Raw genomic sequence first — 23821 nt, 5'->3', positions numbered from 1 at the left:
ATGAATGAGGAAATGAAGAGGCCTAGGTAAATCCACACTTGGAAAGCTTGTCTGCAGACATGAGCAGAGCTGGCAACCAGAGGCCAAGGATCCTGCTGCTGCCCGCAGTTCTGGAGTCAGCACTATGTGCTTACTCAGTGGAATGCTTCATGGATGCTAAGAATCACTGAATTTTTGAGCTGGAAGGAAATTCAATTTTGTTATTGCCTGATGGATTTTTTAGTTCCAGACCTACCTTCTTTGATCCTCTGCTCTACTTGGCTCTCTGGTAACACAGACCTGGCTAGGCAGAACTGGCATTGATGCTAGGTCAGTGTAGAATGAATAGTTCAAAGTATGGGGAAATGAAAATAGCAGAGAAATGGCTATAGGAGAGAAGGGAGCAGTGGAAAAATTTAGTCAAGGAAGTAGTTGATGCAGTTTTATATTTAAAAATTGTTACTAATTATAAAATGGTATGTACATTGTTTGATTCCATGAGTTTATTTATGTATGTTAAATACATTTTCTTTTAGTGCACACTATAAGTCAACTGTTGGAACTATTCCTCCTTTAACCCTTCATAGAGTGATCATTTTTCTGTCTTTTAATTATCTTCATTCAAAATCAACTGAAAATAACATGAGAGCTGAAGAAAGCTAGTAAGATATAAGCAGAGAAGAGGTAAAGAATTATGGAAATAGAGATTGATTAAAAGAAGCTAGTGTGGTGGTGTATGTGGATGGTCCCAGCATTCGGGAGGCCGAGACAAGAGAATCGTGAATTCCAGACCAACTACACAGCAAGATCCTATTGCAAAAGGAAAGAAAAGGAAAAATAAAAACCAAAAAATAAACTGACTAAAAGAAACGAATCCAAGAATAGGCTCTGATACATTTTAGTATGAAAAGAAGAAAGAAAATGTTTAGGACTTTGAAAGTATGCATACAAATTTCTTTCAAGAAATTTCAGTTTACTCAATGTACCAAATTAATCTTAACTGGCATAAAAATCAGAATTAATCCATATCAAATATCAACCTGTCAGAAACTAAAAGAACCTGCTAGCTTAAATGTGGTGTCAGGATGAAGCCATAATTTGGAAAAACATCAAATAATAATAAAATTATGAACATTAAGTTTCTCAAATGTTCAAAAGCTTGCAATTTGGGTCTACTGTTAAGTGATTAAACACTATAAATATAAAGTCAGCTCTACTGGGTACTGGTCAAATCACTACTTTCCATGCAATGGATATTCTTTAGGCTATGCAAATTCATAGAGCTAGATTAAGCAACACAGAGGCTCAAAGTAAAATAAAATTATCTTCACTGAGGGGAAAAGAAATAAACTTCTAGTTCTTGATCCTATTAATGATGAGGATATACTCCCTATCAAATGGAAAGGAAAAAAGGCAAGGAAAAACATAAAAAAAAGCAATGAGAGAGATACAGTAATAAAAATAATTAAAAACTGGTCTCAAGTGATAATATTACCAATGAAAGAGTCAGTAAATGAACACTGACCTGGACAACATGCCAATGTCGATGTCCAAGTAAAGTGCTCAACCCCTGAGACTCCAGACCTCCATCTGCAAATGGGTTCTTTCCCCGACTGGGCATATGATCAGTGCGTGCTGAAGAACTCTTCGAATTCTGGGTTTGTGAGGCTTCTCCACAGTTCAAGTATAAGCGATCTTCTCCCTGAAGCAACACCTGTTCTTGGTTACTCTAGACAGAGAAAGAAGGCAAAAGGGAAAACAAATAAAAATACCAGCATTAGGTAGGGACAATTAAGTAAAATGTTGTTTTAATTTTATTGTTGAACATGTACCATAATACAATATTGGTTTTCCTCAGATGACAGAATCTACATAATATCTCATATATTTAGAAAAGAGTCAATTTAGAAAAGAGTCATTTAGAAAAGAGTCAATATTTTAGTGATTTTTAGTGTTAATGAGATTTTCATACAGCGTGTTTTGCTAATGCCCAGGCTTACAAATGTTTGAACAGTACCTTTCATTAGCAATCCTAAATGCTGATACTCTGAGCACTACACCTGAAAAACGACATGTAAGTACACATTGTTTACAATTGACTGTGTTAGTTTCTATGGATACTCAGACAAATGCAACAACTTCTGATTTTAATTAATTATGCCCTGATTTTCAATTAGAGGGCCAGAGTTCTCAAGGTGGAAAGATTTCTTATATTCAAATCAGACAGTGGTATCCTAACCCTTCCCATTTAGTCCAAAATGTAATCAAGGGTACTTTGTTTTGTGTAAGAGTGTGTATGTGTACGTATATGTGTTTCCATGTATGTACATTCCTGTGGTGATCCAAGGTTGACTTCAGGTCTCTTCCTCAAGAGCTCTTCTCCACCTTATATGCTGAAGCAAGATCTCTTGGTGAACCCAATTTTACTTGGACTAGGCAGACTAGCCTGCTTGCTCTTGAATCTCCATCCCTATCTCCTCCCTGCTGGATTACAGACAGGCTGACATGCCCACCTGGTTTTTATGTAGGTTCTGGGGATTCAAAATCCACTCCTCATTTACCCACTCACTGAGCCATCTCCCCAGCCTGTGGAGGAGCAGGAAATATACTTTATCCTTATTTTTTGGGGGGGGGGGTATCCTTAATTTTCAACTACAGTATAGAGTTCTGAGATCTGGGTTATTTTCACATTAATTTTTAATGTGTTATAAATTTTAAGTAACTGGTTATATCAAACATTTTTAAAAAGCTATTAATAATAGTTATTGAGATATGCACTCATAGCATATAACTGTAGCATACTAAAATATGTAATCACATAATATATATTAATTCAGAGAAATAAACATAAAAAGTTTATATTACATTTTGAAATATTTATTACAAGTATTGCAAAATATTTATATTGTTATTTGGGGCAATGTTTTCCAAAGCAGGCTTTTAGACATTTTCTTCAAAGACTTTCTTAAAATTTACAGCTGAATAAGGAATATTGCTTTTTAAATTACAACTACATTTTTGTGCCAGATGTGATGACAACCTAAGTCCTGGCGTCCTAATTTACTCTTTGTTTTAAAGCCTTTATTTCATGTATGAAAACAGATTTTTTTTTGTGGTATGTGTGTGATTATGTGCTCACATGTGGAAGTCAAGTAAAAGTCTTCCTCAGTCACTGTCCACCTTATGTTTTGACACAGGTCCATCACCGAACCTGCAGCTGAGAGCTGAAATTACAGGCGCACACTGCCATGCTCAGCTTAGGGCCTCATGCACTGAGTGAAGCGAACATTTTACCAACTAAGCCATCCCCCAGCCAACTACAATGTTTTATGGGTTTTTTGTTTGCTTGTTTGTTTTTTAAATCCTGTGGAGTCTCTAGTAACATTTCCAAGTAGTATCTAAATGGACACACTTTGGATAATCTTACTCAGATAAAGATTAAATTATTCAAGTTATCTTAAATATAAATACTGCTTCTTTAGGACTGCTTGTGGCACTTTTAAAAAAAAAATAAAATGAAAAAATTCAAAACATGTTCAGAAAAAGTTCAGATTATGGCATAAATTTTATAGAAATACACGAACCACAGAAAGTATACAAGGAAGGTATAGTTAATTTAGAAATATATTCAAATCATTAAAAGGGGTCTAAAATTCTGTTAAAAGGCACTAAAAAAAAAAACCAAACCAAACAAACAACCCCCCACAGTTTTAATTACTTACCATACAAGGGTTTACAGTGAGTACACTCTTGATGAACTGAAATAGCAAAATGCTGGACTGTTTAACTATACTCCTGAGGTCTGACTCAATTTCAGTGTGCTGAGAACCAAATCCACTGATTACCCATAAGTGATAGCCTTCTGCACCCCAGCTCTTGAAGAAATAAGAGAAAAAAAAGTCAAAGCAACAAAAGTTATTTTTATCTTATTTATAATAACTTCAGTTAAATATTGAAACCATGAAAAATAACCAGAGACAAGAATCACACCCAGGGCTACAAAGGTCAAAGCGCTAGGTGTGGAATTATGAGAAGCTGCATTTGACCCCAGAACCTGCACAATGGTGGAAAGAACTAACTGTAATGTTGTCCTCTGGTATTCACATGGTAGCATGCCCACATATACAGACATCCTGCACACAGACATACAAAATAAATTATAAAAAAAATCAAAAACAATGATTCTTAGCTGTCAAGTACACCTTATCTATGTCTAGAGGAAACCACCACCATTGCCCTCTACTTAGAATGATTAAGACACTAACTCACGTTCTCAGCTTCAATTTCAGGGTTCCAATTCTAAAAATCCTTCCATAACATCTCAATTTAATTTACCTGCTTCTCAAGTACAAAGAAATTCTTCCAGAAGACAGCTCTGTATGACCAGAAGCTCAGTGAGGAAGCATCTACCACAGATGCAGCTTTGGAAACAGCAGAGAGCACTGGATTGGAAGCTGTGACACTGGTGTTTTCATTCCAGCCTGACCTTTGGTCACAACCTATCTGGTTCCTCTAGATAAAGATTTCTTCGGTTGTGGAGTGTACAGTGAAAAGATTTAAATGTATTTTTCCAAGCCCACTCAGAATTAATATTCTATAACTAGATTCCATCATAGTATTTTTCAAGATAGTAATTTATCTTTAGTCCAAAAAATGGTGAGGGTCAGACTGCTGCAAATTGTTAAAAACTTAATAATTGTTTATTTCATATGTGTATATGTGTACCTGTATAAGTAGAGTATATGTACAGGTACACATGGAGGCAAGAGGTGATCTTTGATTTCCTATTCTATTGCTTTCTCTTTATTCCTTTGAGTCAGGGTTTCTTTGAACCTGGAGCTAACTAAATGCTTCTTCAGTTTGTGGATAAAATACCAACTTAGTGAATCTCTGATAATAACACTTGATGCATGATATTCAAAGGCGCTGGCTAGTAGTTTCAAAAACATTACACTGAAAACTTACAATTGTGTGCCTATATATTAGGTATGCGAAGGTGTGTACATGCATGCATGTGTGCACATGTGCACGTGCATATGTGTAAGTCAGAAGATGTCATTCATCAGAAGCCATCTACCTTATTTTTTGAGACAAAATCACTCCAGTGGCAAGGGGATTATAAGGTCAAGGCTAGTCCTAGCCTATATAGTTTGAGGCTAAATGTTGGTTATATAGCAAGAAGCCCTATCTTTTTTCTTTCTTTCCTTTCTTTTTTTTTCTTTCTTTCTTTTTTCTTTTTTTGTCTGAGACAGGATTTCTCTGTAGCTTTGGAGCCTATGCTAGAACTAGCTCTTGTAGACCAGGCTGGCCTTGAACTCACGAAGATCTGCCTGCTTCTACTTCCCAAGTGCTAGGATTAAAGGTGTATAATGCCATCACCTAGTAAACCCCATCTTAAACATACAAATTAATAAACTTCACCAAAAATGAACTATAGGAAAAAATCTGCAGAGATAAAAATGCTTTCTGATTTTATGAATTCACTGTGAGGAAAAGGGAAAAAGCAGTGAGTTTTATAGGCTATACCTGTTTGTAAGTAGAAAGTACTTACCATAGAATGGATCTTAAGGGGCTCTTTTTTGGTACCATCAGACCTGTAACTGAAACAGAACAGAAACTTCTCTTGATCATCTTCCAATTACACACAACACAGATACCACTTAGCTTCAGCTTAAAAACAAACAAACTGAATTTGCTCCTTTAAAACAGAAATACATAATAGTGGATGAAAATGAAACGCTCATGCATATTACATATTTCTATTTTAAGGAGCCCCGATTCTGCATCCTGAATGCTGGGATTATAGGTGTGTGCTACACTACCAAGATCAGCAGTCCATCTTAAATTTTAACATGAGGTCATATACACAACTGAGCTCAAAAAAGGAAGTGTATTTTCCCTAGTGTTTGGTCTCAGTAAGTAATTTTATTGAATCAACTGTCAGTTTAGAAGGGCAAATGTTTGGAGAATTAACATATACTCAACAAATTAAATCTGAATTTCACAAAATGTTTTGGTATAAAGATAAAATAAGAATAGATGGACTAGAGATCATGTTAAGTGAAATATAAACACACTCAGAGAGATTATCCCATTTTCTCTCATATGCAGAATCTATATATAGGACATGATAGTAAGAGGAGACTATGATGGTGTAATAGTGGTCCTGGAAGAAAGAAGAGAAGGGGAAATGAGAGAAGGCAATGGGTGTTAGTACATCTAAAACTTGTATCTTTCTGTAAACTCAAAGAATTCTTGTAAGTTCCATGAAGCTAAGATTCACCTCAAGCAGGTCAGATGCATCCCTACCTTCCTAAGCAGCCTAAGCTGGCGTCCCCCCCCCTTTCCCTGATCTTGACACCCAATTTCCTTAATTACCAGGACCTTAAAAAAAAATTTTTTTTTTTCCTAAACTTAACCTTGTCCTCTGCTCTGCCAATATCTTGCCAGGTTCAAGAGGCACCAGATGGTTCCACATAACCTGGCCAGCAGTGAGACAATCAGCTACCCTAGGATGTGACTAAAACCCCAGCTTTCTCAGTGTCTCCCCCCACTCCCAAGATGGTCAATGCCCATATCATCAAGAAGCAGTTTTGAGAACCTGGTGGCCCCATCCCTGTCCCACTTGCTATCCCCTTTAATTTCTTCACCTTTTTATAATAAGGAAAATATGGGAATGCTAGGATTCAGGCATTATGCGGGCCCCTGTCACCTGGCAGGATGCATTCAGGCAGAATGTTGGCCAGGCAAGGGTCCTTTCCAAGTCTGTATGCAAGTGCAAAAGGTCTCTTTAAGAGACAAGCTCCACCCATTCTCAGTCCCTTCCCACTGTTCTTCTGAAGAGGCAAGCTGGTCTCTGCTTCTCTCTCTCTCCTCTTTTTTTTATGTTCTCTTTCCGTTAATAAAAACCCCTCCATGTGAGTTCCGTCACATGGCATCAAATACTGCATGTTTCTATGTGTTCAGTCTAGATTTAAATACAGATACATGGTGTGAAGGAAGAGGGAGCTATTTGGTGAAAAGAAGGGAAAATACGGGCGAAGTGCACTGATGCCTACATGTGAACACGTGCACACTAAGCTCTACTGTTTCGTATGCTACTAAAAAATGTCTTAAGGGTGAATTTTTTCTTCAAGGTAGCTCTATGCACTGTATTTCTGAATATATGAGCTGCTCGGAAAACAATGGGTTATTTATCTAAAGTTTCTCTTTGTTCACTCACGCAAAGTCTCCTCCAAGTGTACAAATCAGCTGGGCTCCAAACACACTCCATAGAGAAAGACCTCCATATTCCCAGGTTACTATTACAGCACTATTGTCAGGAGACCATCTAATCAATTTGACAGCTCCTGTCTTGTTCCAAATGTCTGTGAAAAGATAGGAAGAAGGGTTAAAAAGACTGCTCAGAAATACTTAGTACTTTTTACAAGCTGCATGTTCAAATCTGAACAAGCTGAACGGCATGAGCTACATGGGTTCTAAGGTGAGTCCTGTTCGTGGAGGGTACTGATGTGAACAACCTCAGAGTGCAGGTGGACTGTAGGGAGTGAAGGCTAGTTTTGCCATGATTATCTTGAATAACTACCACTGTGTAATAATCTTCAAATCTGTCAGACCAGCTTCTGCAAAATAGGGATAAGGTTGCAGAAACATTCTCCTCAGAGAAAAATACACATAAGTCTTATGCATAGTGTGTGTGATAAAAATGAATGCTGGGAGTGAATATCTGTTTTTGTAGTACATCAAATAACATCCATTATGATTCTTCACACCGGAAACAAGTATGATGTTGAACATCCCAAAAAAGTTGTTTCTCTGAGAATCTATCATTACTGGTGACTCACATAGCATGTAAGGGTCAGGAGATAAAGTTCAGAGCATGCCCACACAAGGAAAACTAGTAAAGATACACAGTAATGCCAAGATTATACAGGCTGTATCCATGGTACAAAGGAGAAAAAGAGATAAGATGTCGTGTAGATGAGCCAGGGAAATTTTCCATAGTTCATCATTACATACAACAGTAAACCAAAGTCTCATGACAGTCCTTAGTCACATATCAACTCAGTCCTCACTCCTACAATTTGTGTAATTAATGTGGTTGAAAGAAACAAACCCCTTATGTTACACTATCTTATCATCTGTAAATAGTGAAAGTTTGACTTCTTCCTTTTCAATTTGTATCTCCTTGATCTCCTTTTGTTGTCTTATTGCTCTAGCTAGACTTCAAAAACTATGTTGAATAGATATGGAGAGAGTGGACAGTCTTGTCTTATTCCTGATTATAGTGGAATCACTTTGAGTTTCTCTCCATTTAATTTGATGGTGGCTGTTGGCTTGCTGTATATTGTTTTTTATTATGTTTGTTTAGAAATGTTCCTCGTAACTCTGATCTTTCCAAGACCTTTATTACAAAAGGGTGTTGGAGTTTATTGAATGCTTTTTTAGCATTTAATGAGATGATCATATGGCTTTTTTCTTTCAGTTTATTTATATGGTAGATTACATTGATAAATTTTTGTATGATGAACCGCCTCTGCATCTCTAGGATGAAGCTGACTTGATCGTAGTGGATGATTTCTGATGTATTCTTGGATTTGGTTTGCCAGCATTTTATTGATTTTTTGCATCAACGTTCATAAGGCAGATTGGCTTGTAATTCTCTTTCTTGAAACTGATGAAAAAGAAACTTGCCCTGGTTTTGCTGTCACACCTCAGATGGTAAGAATTTTACTCTAGTATGTAACAAACGCACTCCTAACACAGGAGAGGCATTAGCCTGTGGTTTAAGACATGAGCAGAGAAGACAGACTGACATGGCACAGCAGGAAACACAAGGCCCACGTGCAGACCCTAAGCAAGGGCCTGCCCTAAAACAAACGAGTCATTTCTTAGATACTGCATGGTGAATTGAACTGAAAATAGGTTTATACTAAAAAAACTAATGTGTATATGCATGCGTGTGTATAAATGATAGAGTGAGTTGCAACATTTGCCAATGGAGAAGAGGCTGCCAAGATTTTTAGAGTTGAAGAACCTAAGCTAAGAGAAAGAAACACCAGCTAGTAAGTCTTCCATTTGAGTCTACCAGAATAAGATACGAAATAAAATCATAGATTAACTCATACTATGATACTTGAGGACTTACTGCTAAAATCAGGTGTAGAAGACATAGCCAAGAACCCACATACTCCCAAAAACTAAGAAAAAAGAGTTTGAAAAAAAAATTTAGTTTTAGTTGTAACTAAATGACTTCTATTTTATTATCACTTATTTTTAAGGTTTTGGTTATTTTAATTGTGTTGTTTATAGAACACGCTGTGACAGTTCAATACATTCATACACCCTGTGATGATCAAACGAAAGTGGATTCATCTTCACTGTCAGCTTGACTACATCACTGTGGGAACACACCCCTGGGTATATGTGAGGTTGTTTCCAGAAAGGACTCCTTGAGGAGAATGGGTCGTAAGTACCATCCTATCAGCTGGAGATCTGGACCGAATAAAAATAGCAAGTTAAACATCAGAACTCATCTCTTTCTACTTCTTGACAACAGGCACACTGTAGCCAGTGCTGCCTCTCATGTTCCTGCCACCATGCTCTTGTCGTCATGACATGCTATACCCCTTAAACTGTAAGCCAAAATAAACACTTTTTTTAATCAAAAATATTTTATGTGTATGGGTGTTTTGCCTACACGCAATGGACCACTTTCATTTCTAATGCCTGTAGAAACCAGCTGCTGAAATTACAGATTGTTGTGAGCTGCCATTAGGGTGCTGAGAATCAAACCAAGTCCTGGCCAAGAGCAGTTGGTGCTCTTAACTGCTGAGACATCTTTCCAGCCCTCAAATCGTCCTTTCTTGAGTTGCTTTTGTAAGGCATTTTGTCACAGCAATGAGACAAGTAACTAACATACGGGGTATCTCTTCTTATGCCTAATTTGTAAGTAAAACTTTACTGCATGTGTAAGGGAGAAACAGTACACAGAATTCAGTATTCGCCATGGTGTCAGCCATCCACTGCTTGCAGGTGTGGCAGTGGAAGCTCACAGATCAAGAGAGACATTACAGATACTCACCAGGATACTGTTTCGCTGTAAGCTCTAATTTATGAGATAGCAGCATGGCTCCAGTGGTGTTATCTATTGTATAAACTTGCACAGAACCACTGTAAAAACAACACTTTTAGTGAAAAATGACAAAAATGAATAGAAACAGCATTATCATGGGAATCTATGCTCTAGTGAAAGGTGTACAAAGTAGAAAAACATTTTGTAAATAATTAGTAGTCACCTCATGTGAACAAACGCAGAGATTACAGTCTAGTCATCCCTTTCACATCCTCTTGAAATCCCTGACATTTTCCAGGAAACACATACACTGTTCACTATACTACTGTCTATAACTGCAAATAGTAAAAACAACCTTAACACACAGCAACATGAGGAAGGAAAATTAAACTGGTATATTCATACAGTACCATATCTATAACATTGAAAGAATGAACTTTAACAATATGTTAATATATGGGCAGCAAATACATGTGTGTGTTCCACACAGACACCCTCCTCTTCAACTTGCTTTAGGAGACAAACATAATTTTGCATACCATGAACATAAATTTTTCCCTTCTTTTTTGCCCTCCACACACCCATTTTAAAGGAATTTACTAAGACTGATCTATATGTGTTTGTAGGCCAGGCTATAATCAACATCCTCAAATCCTTGATCCTCTCAACCTCCTGAATGCTAGGATCATAAACATGTGTCACAGTGTTCAAGTTTCAATTTTGTTTGAAAACTCTCCATTATATGAATTACAACAAAAAACTGATTTTATATGTGAGCTTTAAAAATATTCAATAAATAAAACTACATATTCATAAGAGAATATAAACACAGATATCCTAAAGGATTAATAATTAAGAATCTAAATTTAAACTTATTTATTCTTTTTTATTTGTATTTCAATTTTCTACAGTTTGAAACACTTTTACAAACTAAAATGTTCAACCTTTGAAATCTGTTCTTTACCTTTGTTTCAAAATAATAAAACATCTTTATATTTTATACTAAGATGACTGATAATTATGGCAGGCACAACCAAGTCCCTAAGTATGTTAAGATATCTTAAGTTTAACTTAGAGTCAAAGTCCCTATCTATCTTACCTTGCACAACCAAATGCCATAAGTCGGTACTTGTTATTTACTGCTACACATGTCCCATCAATAACATCTTGTGGCCAAACTCCATGAAGTTGCTACAACAAGAAAAACTTAAAGTTTAAAAAGTGTTCCCCTAACCTTTATAGTCCAGATAATTCTTATTCAATAAAGGTTCAGTTTAACAAGGTATCATTTGGTTTCACCTGCATAAGAAATCTCTCACAAAGACTATCATCTAAGTATTTTCTCCCAAGAAGCATAAGGTAGTGAATACAAAGAAAAAAATGGAAGGCATTAGCAAATTTTAGAAGTTGAGAAGCACACAAATAGTAAAGAATGCTTAAAAATTGCTTACTTTACACTATTGGGTACACAAAATTCCTGGGAATTTGGGTGTCACTAAAAGAATGGTAGACGTGGTTCAAAGTCTAGGTAAGAAGACTAGGGTCCTTTCTGAGCACATTCCCATTGTGAATAGCCAACAAAGACCCAACTTCTACCCAATAGAAAACTGAACATTTTTTCTTTGAGAAAAACTGAACATCAAAGAAAAGTCCAAGTTTACACCTTGAACCTGATAGTTTTGAACACTTCCAAAACTAAATATCAGAGTATCAGGGAAGTCAGGTATACATATCCTCTGGAAGGGACTCTAGAACTCTTTTATAAGGAACCCTGGAGACACAAAGTGGAGAAAGAAAGGCATAGAATAAAAGAGAAGCGGGGAGGACCCCCATAAAGATATAACCTAGTTAACAAACCCCACAGTGGAGATCATCTAACAAAATCTAACAAAACAGAGAATGATTCATTTTTATTGTGGGTCTTGAACAGCAACAAAATCTGCACATTTACTATCTAAAAGTCAAAAAAACCAACAACTATTAAAGACTATATAATTAAGAAAGAGACTACTTGGGATGATGATGATGGAAAACCAGAAAATACATCTTTGTTAAAGGTGTATAGTAAGGAACCAGTCTGGAGAAGAACTCTAGTCTGGAGTAGTCCAGAAAGCTCTAACAGGAATATCTTAACGAAGATTAAACAAACACTAATGATCTAAAAAATGGAGACGATACTTTCATATTGACAGTCAGGTTGGGGTTAAGTGGTAAATGTACAAAGAATAAGTTAATGGAGGGTGAGGTGACAACTCAGTGAAGTGCTTGTGCAAGCGTGAGGACCTCAGTTTGATCCCTAGAACCTGTGTAAAAGCCAGGTTTGGTTGTTATGTACTGGTAACCCCAGTGCTGGAGGTGAAGACTGGTGGGTCTCTAAGACTCGTTGGCCAGGTCTAGACCAATGAGAGACTCTGTTTCAAAAAGTAAGATTAGCAATGACTGAGAATGTCAGCCTAGGTTGTCCTCTGGTCTCTACAAACACACACACCCTGCCTATATACAAACATACATGTGTACATAATTAAGCAAAGGCACACACATACACACAGAGTAAACATAAAGAACAAAAGAATTATTAACTCCCAGTGGAACTAAAAATCTGCAGAAAAGGAAAACCTAATCATTAACATATTTTATAGTTTGGTATCAACACAAGTCACATACTGTCTAACATGTAAACAATGGCTAGTAACTTCATTAAAACAATTACTTTCTTGGAAAGATGAAAAAATTATGACTGTGTTGGGATTGGAGAAGACTGAAGCAAATAGTGATTTTCTGCAGGATAAAGCCCCATAACTGACTTATAGTTTAAATAAACATTATACAAACTAAGAGAACATAGGATTTGCTAACAAAGTAAAATTAATAAGCAAAATAAAATAATACAAAACACACAATCCATACCTCTGCAGTAAATCTACTGGACACTGGTGTAATAAATCCAACTTTACCATCATTAAACACAACAGCAAACCCATCAAGTGTGGCACAGTATTCCATATCTTTAATGTGCACATCTGCAAAGCCGAGGAATGAGCCTACTGAGGAAAAATACGGAAATAGAGTAGGGTTATAATAAACTATTATTTTATATATTTGGGTAGTATGTTGTATATTAAGTTGGTTCTACCTCATATAGAAAGTATAACTACCTCTAGATGACTGAAGATCTACTGAAAATGGTACTGTAGAAAGATTGATGGCTTTTCTTCCATTTGTCATTCCTTCCCAATGAATTAGATGAAGAAGTCCATCAGAAGTTGCCACAAGGAGATCTTCCAGCACAGATTGCAAACTGGGGAGAAGCAAGCAACTTAAGTCAATTAACTTTTAAGACAGCATACTGGGAAAGTAATGAGTATAAATGATTGACTGCTTTCAAAAAATGCTTTCTGCAAGCCAGGTATGGTGGCACACACCTCTAATTCCAGCATTTAAGAGGCAGAGGGCAGGTGGATCTCTATGGGTTCAAGGCCAGTCTGGCCAGAGTTACACAATAAGACCCTATTTCAGAAAGAAAGGAAGAAAGATAAAAAAGGGAATGGGTGGGAAGGAGGGAGAGAAAGCAGGCACACAAGCAGGCAGGAAGGAGAAACACAGACAGACCAGAGAGACAGACAGACAGAGTGAGCTTCTGCAAGCAAGGCTGAACATCTGTAAGGTAATAAAACTTCAAACTCTTAAGTTTGAAGCCCGCCTAATCTACACTGTGTAAATTCCAGGATAGTCAGGAACTACACAGTGAGACTGCCACCTAAAACAAAATAACAGAAACAAAAATGACAACATTTTTAACTTTAAAAAAGGAGATCATTAAATCCTTACAGAACACCACCTGTCTATAATTTAATTATAATTTTAATATAGATTAAAAACTTGAAATATAGAGGCAACAAATTAAAGAAGATAATGAGTTGGTGTCGTGTGACTGAGGACATTGAAGAAGAAAAATAGATGTAACTAACCAAAGGATAACAAACTGAAACCACAGACTGTACATGTAACAAACAATTCTCTAGCACTGCCTAATAAAAATTTTCAAAAATAGGAATTCTTTATGTGTACAATCTGATAACAGTAGCCACATGTAGTGACAATATACCTGAAAATTAATAGAGCACATAATCTCTACATTGTAATAAACAAAGCTGCAATAACTGACCAGATATACAGATAGGAAAATGTGAACCAGAGGAAGAAGAAAAGTTCATAGTATAAATAGACTATTATACAATCCCAATGTTGAATTAACACACAGTGACTTAAAACAATTGTGATATAAATGACAAATGATCTATATGAGGGCTGAGAAGATAGCATAGTTGGTAATGCTTGCCTCCTTGATACGGGAGAGCAGTCTGGGTAAAGTCAGGGTCATGCAATTGTCTGCCTGCCCCTCACCCTCTGCCACGCTCTCCCCCGGGAAGGTCAGATTTTGTTCTGTGACACAAGTGTAAGGAGCCGAGCTGAGATTCTTAGTACCCACTTAAAATGTACAGGTGTGGCAGCATATATCTGTTATCCTAGTGCTGGGAGTGTTGAGATGTAGACATAGGTGGATTTCTGAAGTCTGCTGACCAGAAGTTTAAGCAAATGGTTGAACTCCAGGCTTAGTGAGTGACCCTATCTCAAAATAATATGATGGAGGACAACTGGGAAAGCACCAGACGTCAATCTCTCCTTCTCTTTCTCCACCCGCCATACATCACAAATCTACATGAAAATGTAGACAGAAGTTTCTCTCCCTCCCAGTCCCACAGTCGTTCAGTCCCAAAGAAACACACAAGGCTTATATTAATCATAAACTGTTTGGCCTAGTAGCTCAGGCTTATTAACTAGCTCTTCTAACTTAAATTAATCCATAATTATTATCTATAGTTAGCCATGTGGCTTGGTAACTTTTCTCAGTGAGGCATTTCATCTTGCTTTCTCTGCATCTGACTGGTGACTCATACCAGAAAAGCAAAGCAGCCAGGCCACTATAGAAGTCTTACCTGTACCAAGGCTGGGTGACCACAGACTAAACAGACTATAGAGAGCCTCTCTCTTCTCCCATTTTATATTCCCTTTAGTGCTGGGATTAAAAGTGTATGACTCCCTAGTACTAGGATTAAAGGTGTGAAGCACCACCACCTGGATTTATTTTTTCATTGATCTTGGTTAGCCCAGGGTGGACATCTGCCTCTTAACCCTGGGATTAAAGGTGTGTGCCACCACTGCTTGACCTCTAGTGGTTTAGCTTTGACCTGATCTTTAGGCAAACTTTATTTATTAAAAACATAAATAAAATATCACTATATGAAAAGATAAGAAATACCATTTACCTCATTCAATTAAAAGTAAACAAACTTGTTAAACAATGGCTAATGTCAGTTGATAAAGTAATGAATACTTCTCCAAAAAGTTGAAAAACGGCTCTTGTCCCAAACCACCCAATTGCCACTATCATTTAATTTTTAGAACAAATGTCAAGCCCAACAAACTTGGTCTTTTCATGCCACACTGGTTCTTAAGATATTCTGAGTATTATTCTTAGTTGTAAGTGCATACTAAAGACACACAAACATACTATGTTCTGAGTTAGACTATTGCACCATTGGCTCCACAGATTATTCAGGATTCAAGCATAGATATTTTTCAATTTAGGATACTGAGTTCTAAATGATTTTATTAACATGATTAGTAAGGAATATGATTCATTTAATCATATACTGTCACATGTAACAAAGTAAAATAGTGTTTCTGATTAACCAATTATTACAACTCATAATTACAACTTTTTTCTTTTATACATTCTCTGTATTCAAGTAATAACAAAAGATGGATGTTTAGTATTAATCTTTATTTAATCAAAAATAAAAGGTAACAGTATTTTTACTCATATAAGCATCATTATAACCACTATCTCCAGTTTTAATTGATTATACTGGTTGTGATAGTAGAAAATAACTGATTATATAGTCTTTCAGTGTCTTCTCTTTCATCTTACAAATGTATAGATAATTTCCAAGAAGTATATATTAGACCAGCTAATAGTTTTGCTTGAAATGTAATTCTTTCTTTGAAAGTTTGAGAGAAATCTGAGACAAACTCCCAACCACCTAAATTTGCAGAATCTACTCTTACACACGTGAAAGTCATTGTCTTGGTTAGGGTTTCTATTGCTGTGAAGAAACATTATAACCAAAAGGCAAGCTGGGGAGGACATGGTTTATTTGGCTTATACTTCCTTATCACAGTTCATCATTGAAGGAAGTCATGACAGAAACTCAAACAGGGTAGGAACCTGAAGGCAGGGCCCAGGGCAGAGCTCATGGAGGGGTGCTGCTTACTACTGGCTTGCTCCCCATGGCTTGCCCACTCTGCTTTCTTATAGAACCCAGGACCACCGGCCCAGAAATGGCACCATCCACAATGGGCTATGTTCCCACATCAATCACTAATTAAGAAAATACCTTATAGGCTTGCCTACAATTCAATCTTATGGAAGCATTTTCTTAATTAAGGCTCTCTTCTCTCAGATGACTTTAATTTGTGTCTAGTTGACATAAAACTATCCAGTACAGTTGTCACACAGTACAGCCACACACAATTCCTTCCTCTTTCCTTTGGTGGCACTAAAACTTGAATACTGGGCCTTGAGCATGGTGAAAACAGGCACTACTACTGAGCTACACATCCAGTCCCAGAAATTCTTTTGCAAAGGCTCTTTTTCTATTTTATTTCCAGATGTTACATGGCTTTACCACCAGGTGGAGGCATAAAACCAAGTTGGACTGTTATACCTTTTTGGTATACGTTCAAAATTCCTTCTGCATCAAGTAACAGTCTATTAAAATTTACCATAATAGTGTGTGTGTGTGTGTGTGTGTGTGTGTGTGTGTGTGTGTGTGTGCGTGTGTGTGCTTGCACATCCACGTATACACATGTGAGGACTAAGCTGTGCACTGCTCTATCACCCTCCACCTTACTTCCTTGAGAAAGCATCTTTCACTGAACTGGCGCAATTCTGTCTGCCCATCACAGCACTAGAGTTACAGGCCTGTGTGTGACTACACCTATTTTTATGTGGGTGTTGAATATTTGAACTTAGGTCTCATGTTTATGCGGCAAGCATTCTTACCCACTGAGCCATCTCAAGTCATATTCTTGAAAGGGCTTTCATCTTGGGCAAATAAAATCTGAAGTGACCAGTAATCTTTGATTAACATAGTGAATATGCTAATTTTTTAAGTTTAATCACATTTACGCAAATAACAAAGACATTCTTTTCCATGAGGGGATTAAAAATAAGAAGACAGACTAAACAGAGCAATGACAACAGCCCGCTGCTTACATGCCAATCTTGCACAGTTTGTTCCAGTGCTATTTTGACAAAAGAAACAACGCATGAAGCCCTTTGTTAGAACTACAAATCAGAGAGGTCTTTTTAAAAAAAGGAATTACATATATAGTCTAACAGATTCATTTTATAGTTATATATTCAGTCTTTTTGTTTTTCAAATTGTTTCACATTTATTATTTATTTATCTGGGGGGGGGGGAATGCTTGGGCATGCCATGGAGCATGTTTGGAGGCCAGAGGACAGCCTTGGGAATCAATTCTCTACTTCCATCATGTGAGTACTGGGGAGGTAACTCAGGTCATTAAGTTGGAAAGCAAACACCTTTACCTACAGAACCATCTTGCTGGCCCCATGGTTCAGTATCTTTGAAAGATACTTACTAAAAAAATCTCTTTCTCAAATCTGTTCATTAGCTTCTTATGTATTCTTCCAGAACAACAAATTTGTAATACCTTTTAAAACCAGGTATTCTTAGTACTAGACTCCTTGTTTATCACTCAGTATATCCGGAGGAAGGAGCCTCATTGTTTTTATAGCTGTATACTGTTTATATAAATCATATATATGCAGAAGAAATGATATGAAATTGTCTTAAGTAACAACTAAAAGATCAATCATGAACAATTAAGAAAACAAAGTCAAATTGTAAAAATCACTTAAAAAAAAACCCCACTGTGTACTAATAGATTTATAGTATTTCTCCCCACTTGCCAACAACCTTTATTCACTCTGAACCCAGAAGGCTTAACGTTTTTTCAAGGGTACATGCACTTCCAAGAAATGTGTGGAGGCTGTAAAAGAAACAGCCACTCTTTTCCTCAAAATATATGATTCTAACACAGTCTTTTTTAGTATGTTACATACCATACAACCAAACAAGACATAAATTGACACAAAACAATTTTCTTGTTGGTCATGTGTTTAACCAACTACATGGTCTCTTGTGGCCAAAAAAGTCAAATTTAGATGGCATACTATACCTCATGATGGGTGCTTGCAAATCCAATATTTTCTTCATTTCTAAATTTAGTGCTGGGGCACAATGTTCTTCCTTAAAATGAGGTATCCCCTTCATTTGTGGACTTCCTCTAAGAGAAAAAGCACAGGGTTAAGATAAAATATTAAATTTGCCCCCACTCTGCACCTAATATACACTGAATTAAACATAACCAAACTTAGAAAGCAGGTGTTCATCCTATAGATGAACAAATGAAACTCAAACTTGAGTTCTATCACAGTAGATACATTTATATATCTACTAGATTAAGTAAGCTTAACTAATGCAACTTGTGTTGAGGGACTGAGGGAGAAAAGCAGAGGAAGAGAGAGATGGATGGGTGGTGGAGTGAAGGAATGGAAGGATAGAGGGAAAGAGAGACGGAGAGATGGAGGGAGGAGGGACAGAAGAATGGAGGAAAGAGGAAGGGAAAATTAAGATGAACTCTCAAGAGAACCAAAAACATTTTGTTTAAAATGACTACGAGAGCTTCCCTAGCTAGGAAACTAATAGATATAGTATATAATTCCACATGTTGTAGTGTATGGTCTAAACTGTGCATTCATTTCACCTTATTCAACACCCTATCTTTGATTCCTATTCTCTGGGTATTTATCAGAATTAATGTCAAAATTAGGGATGTAATTAGATATTTTATAACTTGGCAATAAATAACAAAATGGTATATATATATATGTGTGTGTGTGTGTGTGTATACACTCATATGTATATATACATATATATTTAAATCATGATGATTAAGGGCTGCCTAAGAATATTGCTAGATCAATAACAAGAAACTGAGCACGTAACTCTTAAGGACTACAGAACTGTCTAGAATTTATCTCCACATGGCATGGTTGTATGTTATCACCAGTCTATTCTTCCTCACCGCCTGTGTTGGATTTAATAGTTATGTGTGGCAGATATATTTTTTTTCAGCAATTGGCCTGATAACATCACTTCTCTTTTCAATCATCTATAATCTTGCAACTCTATTTGTTAATACTAGTATAGTTATATGCAAAGAGTTTAACAAGACCAATAGCCTTTGAGGTTTCTGGTTTTTGTGAAAATTGCTTTGCTGCTCAGAAACCCATTTTGCTTCCTTTTTGATTGTGGATATTTTCTTTTTTTCCACATATAAGCTTGGGGAAAGCTTACTGTCATCTTGCTATTGCAATATTTGATTCTATGCCTGACATGCTAAGCTAGTTGATATTTAACAAGTTAAATATCAGGTAATATGCTTGGTTAATGACAGTCTCTAAAAAGAAAATGAGTAATTAATTTACCAGACTCACATTTAAGGTGGTAATCATGCATTCTGTGGTCACTTTCCTAGGACATTCTCCACGTCTAAGTGGTTTTAAAGCTAATTTTATTTTTTTTTAAAGCAATGCTTAAAATTCAGTAGTGTTGGAGACTTATGAAAAAGGAAAAAAGAAAAACGAAAGCAGTCTCTGAAGACTCTGCTAAGAACAAGCCAACCTTGAAGAAAGCCCCAAGTTAAAATGAAGACATCTGAAAGGATGATTGGCGTTTGTGAAAAGGGCGATGCTAATAATCTGAGTGCACAGGATGAGTGGACAGTATATTTTTTTCAGTATATTTTTATCTTGTATGCAAGAAAAATTGTGTTACACACGCTCAAAGCAAAAGATTTCCCTCTGTATCTTAAAGGCTTTGTGCCTCTCCCTACCGTGTGTGTTGGGTGTCTCACTATGTAACCCAGGCCAGCTTCAAATCTGTGATTCTTCTGCCTCCACCTCTCAAAATAGTATTACAATCATATGGTACTGTGTTGGGTAATATTTGTTTTTGACAATGTGTGGAAATACTAAAATCTGACCATTTTCATTCATTACCCTTTTTATGCTCCTTCTTATTGTAGCTGCAATATCTGAAAATATCTCAACATTCTTAGAGACTAGAATGGAACTTTTGCTGAACCTCACAGCCAAAGTTAATAATGTATCTTGAAGTCATGTAAGAATATTGTGTAATCAGCCTGTTTGTTTAACCTACATTTAAGAGAACAACCAATCAATCTTATTTGTCTTAGATTTCCCATGTAGTCAACTCTTCTAACCTAAGCTATTGCGCAACTACAGTCTTATGTATTTTCCCATGCCCTTGACCCAGATAATGCAGGTACATCTTTGCTAAAAGCTGCAGATACTGAAAGCTGCAGATACATGCTGGGGAATATTATTTTAAGGTGTGTGTGACTTTTGTTTATGCTGCATTTATTTAACTCTGCGAAGCTATGATTTTTTTGCCTCTCTAAAACACCTGATGGTTCTAATAAAGAGCTGAACGGCCAATAGTGAGGAAGGAGCAAGGATAAGCAGGGCTGGCAGGCAGTATAAATAGAAGGAGAAACAAGGAAGAAGGGGATCAATGAGAAAACAAAGAAAGGAGGACATCAGGGGCCAGCCACCCAGCCAGCCACAGAGTAAGAGCAAAAATAAGATATACAGAAATAAGAAAAGGAAAAAGTGCAGAGGAAAAAGGTGGCCGGGATAATTTAAGTTAGAAAAGCTGGAAAGAAACAAGCTAAGGCCGGGCATTAAATAAGTAAGAATAAGCTTCTGTGGTGGCAGGCCCCACAAAAAAAGTCAAAAGACTAATGATGTGGAATTCCCCTCTGTATGCTGTGAATATCATTGGTTAATAAAGAAGCTGCTTTGGGCCTATTGCAGCACAAAATAGAGCAAGGCAGGAATTCCAAGCAGATAGAGGAGGAGAGAGTAGGCAGAGTTAGAGAGAAGCCATGTAGCCACCACAGGAGACAGATGCTGGAGGGAACCTTTCCAGTAAGTCACAACATTGTGGCTATAAACAGATGAATATAAATGGTTAATTTAATATGTAAGAGCTAGTTAGATATATGCTTAAGCTATAGGTCAAATAGTATTGTAACTAATATAGCTTTTGTGTGATTATTTCAGGTCTGGGAAGCTGTGAAATGAATGAGTGGCATCTGCCAACAGACTAAAGAGCCAAAACAAAGTCTCCTTTAAGAGCTTCTGCCTGCTGCTGATCCCTTGAGCAACCAGTACTTAAAATAGGAACAAAACACGAAGTTAAAATGCCTGCCACAGGACCAGCATCAGCATTCTAGAGCTCTAGGAAAGTTGAATGCAGTCCCTGGTCACGCACCTCTGACCTGGCCACAAGCTTTGAGCTTAGCTTTAGGACCTGACCCAAGAGTGGGCAGAGCCAGTCTATAGAGCATGCAGAGGATCCAGGTGTAGCTTACAGTCTAAAGTTTGCTCGTGTGGTCAAAAAAGGCTAAAAGATATTCAGTAAAAGAGGTCCAGATGGAAAAGCCTCTTAACAAGTTTCAGTGTTTTACAATGTGTGTAGGCTTTAAGAAAGTGGGTATAGGCAGTTATAAAAAGAATGAAGAGTTTTTAAAAAAGACTTTAAAGAGACAGTAAGAGTAAAAGAAAAAAGCTACATAAAGATGGGAAATACACAGGGAGTCTGGGTCCTGTCTGCTATTGTGTTGGTTTTGCATTTTTTGATTGCCAAAAAGCAAAGGACAGCTGCTAAGAGGCCTGGAATTGAAAGAGGGACTGTTCAAATAAAACCAGCCTAGATATTTGAAGAATGCCGTAACTTTAAAAAAGTCAAAATATGTATTTGTCAAATGGAAATCAAAAGTACTTTGGAGAAGCGGTTTGCTTTCGTTTCCACAGGACACAGAGGCTGTGAATTTGTTCTAAGTTGATATGGCTCTGGTTTGATTAAGGGAGACCTGAATCTTAACAGGTGATAGCTATCAACAAAGGTGACTGTTGGCCTTCCCAGGACTTAGTCATTATCTTAAAAATTTTTCTTTGGTGGGGGCTGGAGAGATGGCTCAGTGGTTAAGAGCATTGCCTGCCCTTCCAAAGGTCCTGAGTTCAATTCCCAGCAACCACATGGTGGCTCACAACCATCTGTAGTGAGGTCTGGTGCCCTCTTCTGGCCTGCAGAGATACACACAGACAGAATATTGTATACATAATAAATAAATTAAAAAAAAAATTTTTTTTCTTTGGGGATCCCTGGGGATGGCTTTGTCCACAGCTAGCAGGAAGTGGGATGGAGAGGACTGCCCACATTCCTAAGAAAAAGGGGGTGTGCATGGTCATTGGTTGTTTTGTGGGTCATGGTTGCTTGTTATAATTTAGGGGAATATAGGAAAAAAGGAATACAAGATAAAAAGACAACTATTAATCTCAGACATTTTGCACTGGCATGGATTTTAGTATATAAATACAAATTCAAAGTCAATTTTGGTATATTGTGTGTGTGTGTGTGTGTGTATATATATATGTGTGTATATATATATATATATACATATATATGTTTTTGTTCTTGTTTAAAGGATTTTGTATAATGATACAAATTTAAGGTAATTTTTGTTACAACACACTGTGTATGTTTTCACTCTTGCTTAAAGTATTTTTGTATACTGATACACATTTAAGGTTAATTTTGTTACAACATATTGTAAATATGCTTCTGCTTTTGTTTATTTATTTATTTTTATCTGTTCTTGTTTAAGGTATTGTACCTAGGTGGTTCATTTGAAAATGTAAGGTAAAATTTTAGTTTTTGGAACTATTATTATAAACTATTTAGGATAATCAAGAAACAGGTCAGTAGTTATTTATAATTATCAAACTTGTAGATAGGTTAAGTATGTTTTCTAGATTAAATGGATATTTTTAGATATATGATCTTCAAATACTTCAAAGACCTATAGAATATGGCATTTAAAATGTTTTCTTAATATAAATTTTTTCATGACAATGAGACACATCTGCTCCTGACAGCACCAATTTATTTCAGAGATGACAGGTACTGAAGAAACTCCTTATGGAGTTTGCTTTCATTGTGACAAGGTTGGCCACTGGGAAAGAAACTGTTCTTGCCTTTTGACTGCTGACAATGTGCTGTGCAGACTGCACATGCAGGATACATAGGAAAAAAAACCTGTTGAACTTTGCCAGAAGAAGGCAGGAAAGTTTTTCAAAATTCCTGCTTCACAGAAGTGTCTATCAGAGATTCTTCAAGACACAGAGAAAAGCAACTAATGAACTTTGCCAAAACAAGGCAGAACAGTCCTTCAACTTTCCTGCTTTGCAGAAGAGTCTGTAAGATATTCTGCAGGACACAAAGAAAAGCAATTGATAAACTTTGTCAAAACAAGGTAGGACAGTCTTTCAAATTCCTGCTTCACAGAAGAGTCTGTCAGATAGTCTGCAGGGACATACAAAAAAAAAACAACTGAAGACTATGCCAATACAAGGTAGAATAGTCCTTCAAATTTCATGCTTTGAGAAGTTTGCCTGATACTCTAGGCCTGTAGGCAGAAGATCGATGCCCCAAGGTTGCAGATGGAACTTTGGGTGATTGTCCAGGC

General features: G+C 36.7%; 1 protein-coding gene across 3 annotated transcripts in view; it reads right to left on the bottom strand.

Moving 5' to 3' along the window:
- Positions 1-23821, bottom strand: part of Ric1 (RIC1 partner of RAB6A GEF complex) — an 88755-nt gene that overhangs the window by 24727 nt on the left and 40207 nt on the right. For 2 of the 3 annotated variants that reach the window (XM_075973805.1, XM_075973807.1), the window contains 9 exons: positions 18383-18490; positions 13210-13352; positions 12962-13098; positions 11154-11245; positions 10064-10152; positions 7202-7346; positions 5531-5579; positions 3702-3854; positions 1505-1708 (listed from right to left, as the gene is read on the bottom strand). In XM_075973805.1, coding sequence (XP_075829920.1) covers positions 1505-1708; positions 3702-3854; positions 5531-5579; positions 7202-7346; positions 10064-10152; positions 11154-11245; positions 12962-13098; positions 13210-13352; positions 18383-18490 — 1120 coding nt within the window. The remainder of the gene's footprint in view (positions 1-1504; positions 1709-3701; positions 3855-5530; positions 5580-7201; positions 7347-10063; positions 10153-11153; positions 11246-12961; positions 13099-13209; positions 13353-18382; positions 18491-23821) is intronic. The other variant, XM_075973806.1, reaches the window with a different exon arrangement.

This window comes from Microtus pennsylvanicus, chromosome 5 (genome assembly GCF_037038515.1).
Source record: "Microtus pennsylvanicus isolate mMicPen1 chromosome 5, mMicPen1.hap1, whole genome shotgun sequence".
Classification (NCBI taxonomy): domain Eukaryota; kingdom Metazoa; phylum Chordata; class Mammalia; order Rodentia; family Cricetidae; genus Microtus; species Microtus pennsylvanicus.
The sequence above is the reverse complement of the archived record's forward strand: the minus strand, read 5'-3'. Positions and strand labels throughout refer to the sequence as shown.